We start from the raw sequence: 12,732 nt of genomic DNA on the forward strand, positions 1-12,732 counted from the left end.
CCCCTTAGGCGTAAAATATCCAGAAAAGCTTATATACGTATCTACTCATTTTTAATCAGTATCCCCAAAACAACTTGTTGTTTTTAATTTAAAAATGACGGACTTCCATAAAAACTTTCATCCCTTATTTGGTGAAATAAGGGGGTGCCCTCAGAGGTAGAATATCAAGAAACGCTTAAATACGTATCCACTCATTTTTAATCTGTAGCCCATAAATAAAGTTTCATGCTTCTAACTTAAAAAATTACGGTTTTCCAGACTAACCTATATAAAAATTGTCCTACCCCTATTAAACCCCTTAGAGGTTATATCTAGAGACACATAAATACGTGTATAATCATTTTTAATCAGTATCCCAAAAATTAAGTTTCATATTTTTAGCTTAAAAAATGACGACTTCCATAAAAACTTTCAACCCTTATTTCACTCCCTTAATGGTAGATTATCCAGAAAAGCTTAAATACGTATCTACTCATTTTTGATCAGTATCCCAAAAATAAAGTTTCATGTTTCTATCTTAAAAATGACGGACTTCTATACAAACTTTCAACCCTTATATCAGCCCCGTAGGGGTAGAATATGCAGAACCACTTAAATAAGTATGTACTCCTTTTTAATCAGTATCCCAAAAATAAAGTTTCATGTTTCTAACTTTAAAAATTCCATACGAATGATCAACCCCTATTTCACTCATTTAGGGGTAGAATATCCAAAATTCCCTCCCGAGTGGGTGTCATGATATGTTATTTTATAAGTATACAGCCTAAAATATATGTTTTATGCTTCTAGTTCTAAAAATTCTAAGCATGACAATACTTTCAACAACTTACAACCTTTCATCCCCCTTTTCAACACTTTACAGCACTTTTTTCCAAATAAAAAGCATATGTCCTTTCTCAGGCTCTAGACTATTTGTGTACCAAATTTCATTTAAATAGTTTTGGCGTGAAAGCGAGACAGACAGACAGACAAAGTTACTTTCGCATTTATAATATTAATTGGAAAATATTAGTATGGAAGTATGGATTGTTATTTCAATCGCTAGAGAGCTCCGATAATAACCGCGTCCGATCGCTGCTAAATTCAAAGTGCTACCGGCTACAGGTACAGGGAGAACCGCGGCCTCCGACGCGCCTATAGCACGCTCCCGCCGCCCCGGCCGGCCGGTACCACCGCAAATGCTACGTTCCGCAATTTTTAAATCTGTAATATCTTCGAAAATATTCATTTAAATCATATGCTGTAAAGGGCCATATAGATCAATATTAAATCAACAACGTATTTAAGGTATTTCATTGGATAAGGATTAATGCTGAATAGGTTAAAATCGCTTCGAAAACAAAATCGCTACAATCGCTACAAAAACCTTCCTCTCGAATCACTCTGTCTATTAAAAAAAACCGCATCAAAATCCGTTGCGTAGTTTTAAAGATTTAAGCGTACAAAGGGACATAGGGACAGAGAAAGCGACTTTGTTTTATACTATGTAAAGATTATGCACACAACTATTGTTGTAATGTATTTAAACTTAATTTTACCACTAATTATGTATTTGTTAAATGCTCTTTATATTTATTATTATTATTTTATAATGTAGAAGTGTATGGAATGAATAAAGCTTATTATTATATTATTATTATTATAAGTAACCTATATCTATTAATTTAAATAAAAATGAAGTATCTTATTTAAGTGTAACTCCTAACCAAAAAAAAAACTGCCAATACCTAATCTTGGGCCTATATTACTTGAAGTACAATCCGTTTTTAAAAAATCGCTATAACCATGAAAATTCGCAAAACGGAGACAACAGTCAACGATGTCTACCCTCACGCGTCTGCCCGCGTTCGGGTCGCGCTCTCAGCCATGAGCGCCTTCTTCCCCCACGCAAGTGCGTCGCACCGCCGGCACTGCCGCCGGAGGCGAACCGCGCCGTACCGATCGCTACACCGCACCCATAGTATCGCGCATTTAAACTAAATGATGTCTATCATACATTACATAATTATGTGTAACTAACGTTTATGGCAGCGCACGCCAGAATAGCTCGCAGAAAGGTAGGTTTTTTCCTAGTTACTTGACACTTAATGTCATATTTTGGACAGCTCACACAATATCTTTATAAATTGTAGCCTATGTGTTATTCTGATGTATAAGCTATATTATTGGAAAGTTTAATTGAAATCCATTCAGTAGTTTTTGCGTGAAAGAGTAACAAACATCCATCCACACATACAAACTTCCACGTTTATAATATTAGTAGGAAGTAGGATGAATATTGAAAGCATCTATTAGAAAAAATGTGCAATCAGTTCGCATAGAATCAGATTTTTCGAGCTATTCTCTAAATATTACGATAGAGTATTTGGTGAAAGTAAGGAAAAAATCAATTGAGAGTGACTACATTCGATCCCCATGAACTCGAAGCAATATTATGATTTTTTTTTTTAAAACTACAATGGGGCATATTTAGATACATATTTTTTAAATACATACTTTTATAAGTCGAAAACAATAACACGGAACCTATAATTTATATTGCGTATGAGTTTAATTTTATCGATTTTATTTATAATAGGAATTAAAGTTATGTAAGAACTAATTTTAATAATAAAAAAAAAAAGTAAAGTCGTAACAAAAAAAATGTAATTGTTGTGAACCAGAGAACTAGAATATTTAGAAGTGTCATTTGTACGTAATTCAAAAATTTTAATTTTTTTGTAACGTCCGCCATATTGGATTGTATATGGCAGCAATTCATAAATCGTGCCTACTGCATTGTCATCGAGACTAAATATGTGTGACAACTTTCAGCTCCATAGCTTCAGTGGAAATGGGTGTAATATTGATTGCAAGATTCCAGGACATATGTACATACATTCATACATACAAGTGAAATTAAATAAAAGATTTTAATAAAAAAATTAACACTAAATGTTTTTTTTTGTAGTACCAAATATAAATAAAAATATTTTAAGTTTAATTAAATCAGTTTTATTTTTAATCATTTTCGAATAACAGTCAAAAGTAATAAAAATAATTCTAATATCCTATCTATTTTTATGAGATTTATGATCAAACCTAGTATAATTAACCTAGTTAACCAATGATTCAACCAAATCGACTTGACGACATATTTTTCTAGTAAATATTTAGATATTTTTTTTTATTTAATATATATTTTTTCTTTGTGAACCGATATTAATAAAACGAACAAACACTACGCTATATGTTACCCCACGGTTACTACTTAAACTTAAACTTTTATAAAATGTTAAAAATTGGTATGTTTTAATATTTAGTATAAGAACTAATTGTGGTATAATAATATAAATAAAAGAAAAAAAGGTTAAAACTAACTGTCTATTTTATTGTATACAAAATATAAATAAAAATATCGTAAGTTTAATTGAATCAGTTTTATTTTATAATAATTTGTTAACTAACATCGATAGAAATAAAAACAATTCTGTTATCCTAATCTATTTTTTATGAGATTTATGATTGATCTTACTTCGCTCGGTTTGGCGCCATCTATTAGAATATTCGGGCGTAACCTCGTTACCTCGCTTAACCATTAGTTCACGGGCTTGCCGTTTTTGTCGATTTTGTAAGTGTGTGCGTGCGATTCTCAAGGGCACTTAGCTCTTGTAGTCCTCTAAAACAGAAAGTCTTTGGGTTTGCGACTATTACAAAGATTGAAACAAAATAATATATCAGGATTCAAACAACATCTTTGCTTTAAGTTTATGTTATGTGGTTTAAATATTTTTTTAAATAAGTAATCTATAACATTTATTATATAGTATGTAACATACAGCTATTTTATATACATAGACATATAGCTATTTTATACTTTAGACACCTACACTGGCCGTGTAACTAGACACGCGGTAGCGTGTCAGCCAAATTCAAGTAACAGAACTGGCGAGCAGCATTTATTTCTCGGTAAACTGTCGACGAAAACCGGAACAAACTTGTGTTTGAATTAGTTTCTTTGTTAAACAAAGTTTTGAACTGGAGCTTGCTAAACCGAATCCAGTTCAAACCCAAATAGACAAGTTTGCACGTTAACCGCTAAAAAAACACCATTTGTCGCAACTCCACGATTTGAGAACATTCCCATTGCCGCCGCACCAAGTATCGGAATACTTGGCGTTAATATTTCGAACCTTGTTCATTTCCGCGGTCATCTGAAAGGTAAAGCCAAATTGGCATCAATAAAGCTTTGTGTGCTCAGCAAGGCAAGACTAGAGGTACTTCACGTCAGCGATGACAATTGTACAAGGCGCAAATTCGGCCTCACATGGAATACTGCTCTCACCTCTTGGGGGTGCTCCCCAATTCCAGCTTCTTCCATTTGACCATATTCAACGCAGAGTGGGTCGAATTATCGGCGATCAAGCCCTTTCCAATGTGCTTTCTTGCTGTCCTTTGGCTAGATATCCGAAAATCCGCAATAAAGCGATTTCTTAGGCATTTCTTGCCTCGCATCATCACTCTGTGGAACCAGTTTTCGCCGGCAGATTCTCCGAATCGATATGACTGGGGGACCTACAAGAAAATAGCGTACACATTTCTTGTAGGCCGACAACGCACCTGCAAGCCAAGGTGTTGCAGATGTTCATGGGCGGTGGTAGTTACTTTCAATCGGATGAGCATCCTGTTCCTCTGCCACCTATACCATAAAAAAAATGTATTTTTTGTTCTGAGTACCATATAATGTTTGAATGTCACATTTTTTAGTATAAAATCTCATAAAATTAAAATGTATTTACATAATATCTAATTTGGGTCTCTTATTTTAATTTATAATATTTTTTTAAACATCTAAAGTTATATTATAAATTGTCTTTGACTTTTCGAAAAAAAGTAAATTGTTATTGTCAATTGCTATCGGCTGGACTGACTAGTTGACATTTGACAAAGACGTCAAATACTAAACAAACTTTTTACGGAAGCCTTGCTTCATTATTTAGATACAGAGACTTTAACAGATTTCAAGTATTTAATATAGATTTTAATACATAGTGTACATTACAAAACAAGAAAGACAATATGGATTTCCAAAACCGCCCTGGCGGTAAAACCGGTGGAGGAGGTGTAGCATCATGGTCCGAAAGCAATCGCGATCGACGCGAAAGACTTCGGCAACTAGCTTTAGAGACTATAGATTTAAATAAAGATCCATATTTTATGAAAAATCATTTGGGTAAGTTGCTAATGCTCATTAAAATATTTAAAATGTATGCTAATCGCATTGGATTAAAGAAATTATTGATTTTTATATAACCTAAATAATTTATTATTTATTACTCTTTTTCAGGTTCATATGAATGTAAATTGTGTTTAACACTCCACAATAATGAAGGCAGTTACTTGGCTCATACCCAAGGAAAGAAGCATCAAGCTAACTTGGCACGTCGAGCTGCCAAGGAAGCTAAGGAAGCTCCACAACAGTTAGCCCCTGAGAAACCAAGAATTGAACCTAAAAAGTTTGTTAAAATTGGTCGACCTGGTTATAGAGTAACTAAGCAAAAAGACCCAGAAAATGGACAGCAAAGTTTGCTATTTCAAGTTGATTATCCTGGTACATGCAATTAATCAACATATTAAATTTTTTATATCATATCATTATTAAATGAGAAATAAATATTAATTTTAATCTTTTCAGAAATTGCTGAAGGTGTGCAACCCAGACATCGTTTTATGTCAGCTTATGAGCAGAAAATTGAACCACCAGATCGTAGGTGGCAATACCTTCTTTTTGCTGCTGAGCCTTATGAAACAATAGCTTTTAAAGTGCCTAGCCGTGAGGTAGAAAAACATGATTCTAAGTTCTGGACCCATTGGAACAAGGATACAAAACAGTTTTTCCTTCAATTTGCATTTAAAATGGAACCATTAAGAATGCCTCCACCTCCTCCGAAGATGTGGGAAAACCATGGTATTAGATTGCCTCCACCACCCGGAGCTCCAATGATGGGTGTACCGCCTCCACCCCCATTACTGCCTGTACCCCCACCCCCTCCATCTATGTAATTTAGTTAGGTATGAATATTCATAAATAAATAAAATATATAGTATACATGTTTTTTACCTTTAAAGCCCAAAGATAATTCATATTTTAAAGTTATTAGGTTATTTCTTATGATATAACTTATAATAATATTTAGAGAGCCTTTTTAAATTGTAGTCTTTTATTTATTATATAAAAACTAGATTAAATTTAAAATAATAATTAGTTCCATATAATAAACACTATTAATTATATAATTTTAAAAAATATTGATAAGGTAAATATTACTATAGTTAGTCAAACCTGGCAACTTTACCAAGAGTAAGTAGCTTTTCCACCAGGAGAGTGCTATCCTTTATTTCTTTCATTTTACAGATTAAATATACTTTTTGATTTTGTAACAATTTTAGAGGAAAATACGGATATCAGTTAGCAAAACTAGTTTCAATAAGACAATTCCACGGCATCCATTTTTTGTAATTTTCAATTCGAAATTCGTCAGTCATTTATCATCCAAAGTCTGTGGTCAAGAAATTTTAAGATTTTCGGAGATAAACCTCGGATAGGCAAAGGTATTAAGGTACATACATTTTAGATATAATGATATTTTTATGCTAAGGAATTGATTGATTACATTAAAAATGCCGTAGTGTTTGAATTGCGTCTCATAACATTATTGGCAATGTTACCAGCCTATGCCGACCAGTATGAGATGGCAACTAATTGCCATGATTTGTTGAAAAATAAGTATTGTTAGTTTACCATAAATAGTTCTTATTACCTACTTATAGGACTCAATACTCATCAATACCCAACCAGATAACGTTCGTGCTTACGCGAATGAAATGACGATCTTTTTGGCTATGTAAAATAGAGTTAATAAGTGGTATTTTATGAATTATCATAATTACAGCGAAAACATATCTAAAGGAAGATTTTCTTTGATAATTCTTTTATTGAGTTTTTTTATGTTTTTTTTGGGTACCTATGTGCCTAATTAATCGTAAGTAATAAAGTAAATAAATACATAATGACACAATTTAACTTTCTATGAAATTTTCATAAAAGGATGATCAACTTTGACAATTTTGTAGATGGTGTAATAAATATATTATGTTAATCTAATTCCTAAAGTGTTGTATCTAAACTTTTGAAGGCAAAGTTGCCAGATGGTAAATGCATCTTTGCCATAATTTTTTTTGACGTTTGCTACAATATTATTGATTTTATTTTAAATGAATTTATGTTTAGGTACTTTTTGACAAAAACATGGTCTGCCAAAAACCAAAAGAAATGTTAATTATTCTTAATACAAGTGATTGGGCGCCACTAACCTTGCGAACTAAGTTTTATATCCCTTGTGTCTGTATTTACACTGACACACTTACTCTTCAAACTGAAACACAACAATACTAAATATTCCTGCTTGGCGGTAGAAAATATGGTCGTACCAACCCAAAGCACAAAAGTAAAACAAAAAACCACATATAATCATTTATTTATATGGATCAAATATAGTTAATCAATTTTATGACCTTTCGATTTTTATTAATAACAAAAAAATTTAAAGATCTTAAAAATTTTGAAATGTATTCGTTAATTTTTTAACTGGTCACCCTGCATTTCAATAACGCAAAGCGTGATTTGGAACGTAGATTTAACGGTCACTGACTGAGCGTTAAAGAATTGAATACAAAAGAAATCAAAACAAAGGTTTCGTCCTTTTATTTTCGCGCGCGATTACTGGTAGCAAGTAGATATTAAACAGTATATGCTTCATTTTACGGTGAAATAATTAAATTTAATTGCTTAATTTCTTTTATAAGAAGTAAGAAGATTATTAGTTTATTAAGTTGAAGATTTAATAGAAGTTAACATACTAATTGAAGTATGTTCTCGAAAGCTAAAAGATTTGAACCATCAGGTAAGTAAATTTTTATAACATAAAACTTATCAAAGATTAATTTTATTATCTAACTATCTCTAACTTTATACATAGTTTAATTGAGTAATACATGCTGAGTGTGTATAATTTTTACTTTCATGCTTTGATCGTCTCAACTTATCGTAAAACATTAATACATAATTTTAACTTAAACATCGTAATAGTATGTTTATCACGAGATCGAAACCGCGTGTTTCACAGCCATCGCAGCTTAATGATGTTTCTGTAATTCGCAGCATTAATTAAAACTCAATCAAAACCCTTACCTAAACGAGATATAGAGAAACACCAGAGTAAAGCGCCTGTTGTTACGAAAAACAAAGTGCCTACCTCAACACTTTCTAAGGAAAACTTTGATGTGAAATCTCAATGCAGTTCAGTAACAAGCACCAAATCATTTAAAACTGTAAGTAAAATAACCTATTAATACATATAAAGTTATATAGGTTTTGACATTAAAAAAATATTTCATTTAAAACAATCTGATTAAATAATCTTTTAATTTCCAGCCTAGGCCTCTAAAACAATCAAGTACTACAAGTAAAACATTAACCAGTAGTCTCAAAAAGACATTGCTACCACCTACCAAAAATTTGCCTAAAAATTATGAAACGAAAGACCAAGAAGAACTCATCAAAGCATATCAAGTTGAAATAAGGTTGTCTATTATATAAATTAATTATTTTTTATTATAATAAACTAACAATTACATGTAAGCATTGTTAAAATAAGAAAAAAATAATTACCTTCTGATTTTCAACTTATTTACAAAAATATCTCATTATAGAGTACTTACTTGGAAAACCATCATAACTTTGTAATATATCTAACATGAATGTTCCCATCAATCCCATTGTGTTTTTACTTAAAAGTAGAGCATGTGCATAATATTAATTGTACGAGTTCTTGGTAAATTAAGTTTATCTTTCAAATTTGTCATTTAAACAATATATATATATATTATTTTTAAACTTTTAGGAACAAAGATTGCACTATAACTGAGTACAATAAACAAATAGATGAGCTCAAACATGAAATAGCTAATTTACAAAAGATATTACAAGAAAATAATAACAAATGTGAGGATGTTGAAAAAATCAATAAGAAGCTGGGTATGATAATTATTAGTGATGAAAACCCAAACAAAAACAATGAAATAATGACTGAAGCTTATGTAACTACACTTATTAATAATTTAAAGTCTGAGATATTTGAATTACAAAAGCAATGTGAAAAGTTAGAAAATGAAGTCAGCTATAAGCAAGTTGAACTTTCATCTCTTGAGGAAGTTATCATAATTAGAGATAGTTTGTGTACAGATCTTCAGAAAAAGCTTACAGATGTAGAAACTTGTTTGGAAGAAACTCATCAAAGATTAGAAATGGTCAAGGGGCATCATGCTTTGGCTCTAGAAGCAAATGAGAGTATCCGACGCGAATACAAAGCTGAGCTTGAAACTCTCAAAACAAAACTTGATGAAGAAAAGCAAACAATTGTTGCTAAATCTAAAGCTGACCAAGAGAATTTGAAAATAAAGTACAGTTCTTTAATAGATTCAATTAAAAATCAACTTAAAAAAGAAAAAGATGATAAGATGCAGGAGTTACTTCATGCCTTGGCTGCTAAAGATAAAGAAATGAAAGCTAAATTAGATCAAATTGATGAAGCAACACAGGAAAAGTTAAAACTTTGTGAAATACAGTTTGAGGAACGTAGTAGACATTTACAGGAGCACTGGACACAACAGCAAAGAGAAATACAAGACTTAGAGGCTGAGATAAGAGATTTAAAATATTCATTGAATATAAATGAAGAAAAAAATATTGCAATAAATACAGAAATTAAAAATATGCAAAATGAAAATGATATTTTAAGAAATGAAAAGAAAACTTTGATGCAGGATCTAGAAGTTATGAGAGATGAATCCAAAAAGAAAGTTATAGATTCTGAAAATGAAATAAATAAATTGACAGTGGAGGTTGACAGAGCTATTAAGGAAAAAAATAAATTTGAAATGTCCTTATCAGTGACCAGAGATATTGTACAAGTTTTAACTATGCGTTTACGAGAATCGGATAATGAATTAGAGCACTTGGAAAGCCAAGTTCAAACTTTGACAAATTCTAAAGAAGTTCTAGAGTCAGAGTTAGCGACATTTAAGAATACACTTAATAACACAGTCTTGGAATGTAATGAATATAAGGAAGCTCTTGTAAATATACTGAAATCTAAAGCTGCTTTGGCTAAAGAGCACAATCGAATTATGGAACATAATGTGTCTCTGATAGAAAGTTTACAAAATGTTGAAAAGGAAGCTTATCGTGAACTTGGCTCTATTAAAAATGAGTTGATAGAAGATGTAGAAATTATTAAAAAAGAATCTAAATCTCAAATACAAATGTTAAGGGAAGAGGTGAGAATCTCATTTATTACAATTTTTATCTAGGTCATTATTTTCAAAATATTTTGAAGCTGCTTAATCTTTATTTATTTACTTTATCTTTTAGGTGGAAAAGAAACGCGTTTTGTGTCAGTTAGCGACAGAGCATGCTGGACAAGCTACGGCTGCTGCAGAACAGTCTCGTGTACTACTTGCACAGGCAGCTGCAGAGATATCACGGCTCGAGAGCGAAAATCATTGCATCCAACAGCAGGTATCTATAATTTATAATAATAATACATTATATATATATTTTTTAACATTCATTAGATTCGCGAAAAAACGGCATTTTGAAAGTCGAAGCAGCTGTTATCAGAAGATTGGAAGTAAAAGTGTTAAAAACTAACATTAAAAAAAATATTGTTTGTAGTTTACTTGCACACACCTCAACATGCAAACATAATATGCAAAGTGCTAATTATAAATCGATTAACTATTTCAGTATTCCATTATAGCATAATTAAGTTTCTTTTTTATTAGTAATTTGCAGATTATATCCTGACATTACCTATAATTTAAAAAAAAATCTGTCTACAATCAGAGAGTACTTTCTTTATAAATATAAATCAATCACATTTTTTTTTATTGAAACAGATACAAGATCAACAGTCTTTAGTGGTTGAATTGTCACTACTGCGACAAGAAAATGAGGAATTGACAATGACTGTTGCAAAACAATCTTCTGTTATGGATAAACTTAGAAAAGATGCAGAACAAGTACAAATAAAACCTAAATCCCCTTCTGTAATACGTAAAAGTCATAAAATTGGAAAGGAGAATATACAAGTTATTTCTCCTCTTAGGGAACGTAATCATTAATTATAAAAACAAGGAATGCTGTGAACTTGGTGGTATTAATGTCAAAATTTTTACTGTACACATTTTTACTGCCGATTGCCAAAATTTGTTTCTAATTGCCGTTTATTTATTAATGTTTTAATTTATTGGCATGTTACTCCAATTAGGAAATTACGTAATGTATTTTTTATTTATTGTAATCTTAATATTAATAAGTTTGATTTGAAATATAGACTCAAGCAGATATTTTCTTTCATTTTTACTTCTATTATATATTTTCTTTCGTTTTTATTTGAAATTAGTAATAAAATTTTAACGTAAAATAATACATTAAAAATAGTGCAAAGACATTAATATAAATATAAAAGTTACGAAGTTATTTTCAAATTTGACTGCATACTATAAAAAAATAAAAAGCTACCAAGGTGTGACATTAAAAAGACTCGCAAACTGCGGTATGGATAAGGCCGATTATGAACCGATTTGGATGATTTTATCCAAACTAGACTACTAGCGATGTTTTGACAGCACTTAGCAGTAGGGCTTTTTGTAAGGCCGTCTGCCTAAGCATAATCCTTCTTCACATTCTACTTCTAAACAACAATACTGTTGGGATATGTTTTGAAAGGTTAGTGACTCAGTGTAATGATACTACATACAAAATCTGTTTACCAATATCATCTGTGGCCACTTACCAAAGGATGATTTCGCCAGTATTCCTGCCCATTTTCAAAAAATAAAGCTAGCTACTTTTCCATCACAAAGTGTCACAAGTTTCCAAGTCCCTTCAATTGATGTAACGGACTTTTTTTTAAATTGTGCGGCTTACAAGAAAGATATATGAGATCGTAGTGAGAGACACCTAGAGCTAATAATTGTATTATACTTTTTTAGTTAGTTTAGAACGTGATGTAATTAAGATATTAACAAATTCTCAATCGTGGTGAAAGATTATTTGGTGAAAGTTAAGAGGTTTCGATAAAAAAAAACAGAACAGATAACATAGCGTCAAATGGAACTGGTTATGTCTTGAATATATTTACATTTACTGAACACATAAATTATAAAAATCGCAATTTTTAGCTAAATACCATCTCAATAAGGAAAGGCGTGTTTTATTTAAAACTTATGGTCCTGACTATGAAATTTTGAAATATAATGCAATATTTGCGAACTCGAACGCACTTTTTATTTAAACTAACTCAACTGCTAAATGCGAAATTTATAGCACACAAACCCTCTATTTAAAAAAGTAACTGACGGCCTCTGTACCATATTTCATCAAAATCTGTTCAGTAGCTTAGTCGTGTAACAGACATACTTGCTCTGTATGTTTTTTCCTTTCATATTGATAGTAGTGCATCGCGCATCTACTACAAATTAATCTTTCATCGATAGCCTACTATACATATACTGATAAAAACACTTAAAAAATTAAATACTGATACCATATACAAGCACATAAAAAATTAAGTAATTTTCTCATCAACCTGATTGGTCAAAAAAGCACAATCATTATTTAAGTTAACG

The 12,732-nt window shown here is 31.2% G+C and overlaps 2 protein-coding genes across 2 annotated transcripts; both read left to right on the forward strand.

Annotated features, from left to right (window-relative positions):
• The first annotated feature begins 4,917 nt into the window (after nucleotides 1-4,917).
• Nucleotides 4,918-6,086, forward strand: LOC113397359 (splicing factor 3A subunit 2). The gene is made up of 3 exons (XM_026635667.2): nucleotides 4,918-5,212; nucleotides 5,327-5,590; nucleotides 5,675-6,086. The coding sequence occupies exons 1-3, from the start codon at nucleotides 5,059-5,061 to the stop codon at nucleotides 6,040-6,042; spliced, it is 786 nt and encodes a 261-aa protein (XP_026491452.1). The 5' UTR covers nucleotides 4,918-5,058; the 3' UTR covers nucleotides 6,043-6,086.
• Nucleotides 6,087-7,685: 1,599 nt separating this feature from the next.
• LOC113397356 (centromere protein F) lies at nucleotides 7,686-11,446 on the forward strand. Its single transcript, XM_026635659.2, has 6 exons — nucleotides 7,686-7,943; nucleotides 8,201-8,370; nucleotides 8,474-8,622; nucleotides 8,943-10,377; nucleotides 10,472-10,618; nucleotides 10,999-11,446. Exons 1-6 carry the CDS (start codon nucleotides 7,910-7,912, stop codon nucleotides 11,221-11,223), a joined length of 2,160 nt encoding a protein of 719 aa, XP_026491444.2. The 5' UTR covers nucleotides 7,686-7,909; the 3' UTR covers nucleotides 11,224-11,446.
• Nucleotides 11,447-12,732: the final 1,286 nt, after the last annotated feature.

The sequence above is a fragment of the Vanessa tameamea genome, chromosome 3 (assembly GCF_037043105.1).
Source record: "Vanessa tameamea isolate UH-Manoa-2023 chromosome 3, ilVanTame1 primary haplotype, whole genome shotgun sequence".
NCBI classification, from domain to species: Eukaryota; Metazoa; Arthropoda; class Insecta; order Lepidoptera; family Nymphalidae; genus Vanessa; species Vanessa tameamea.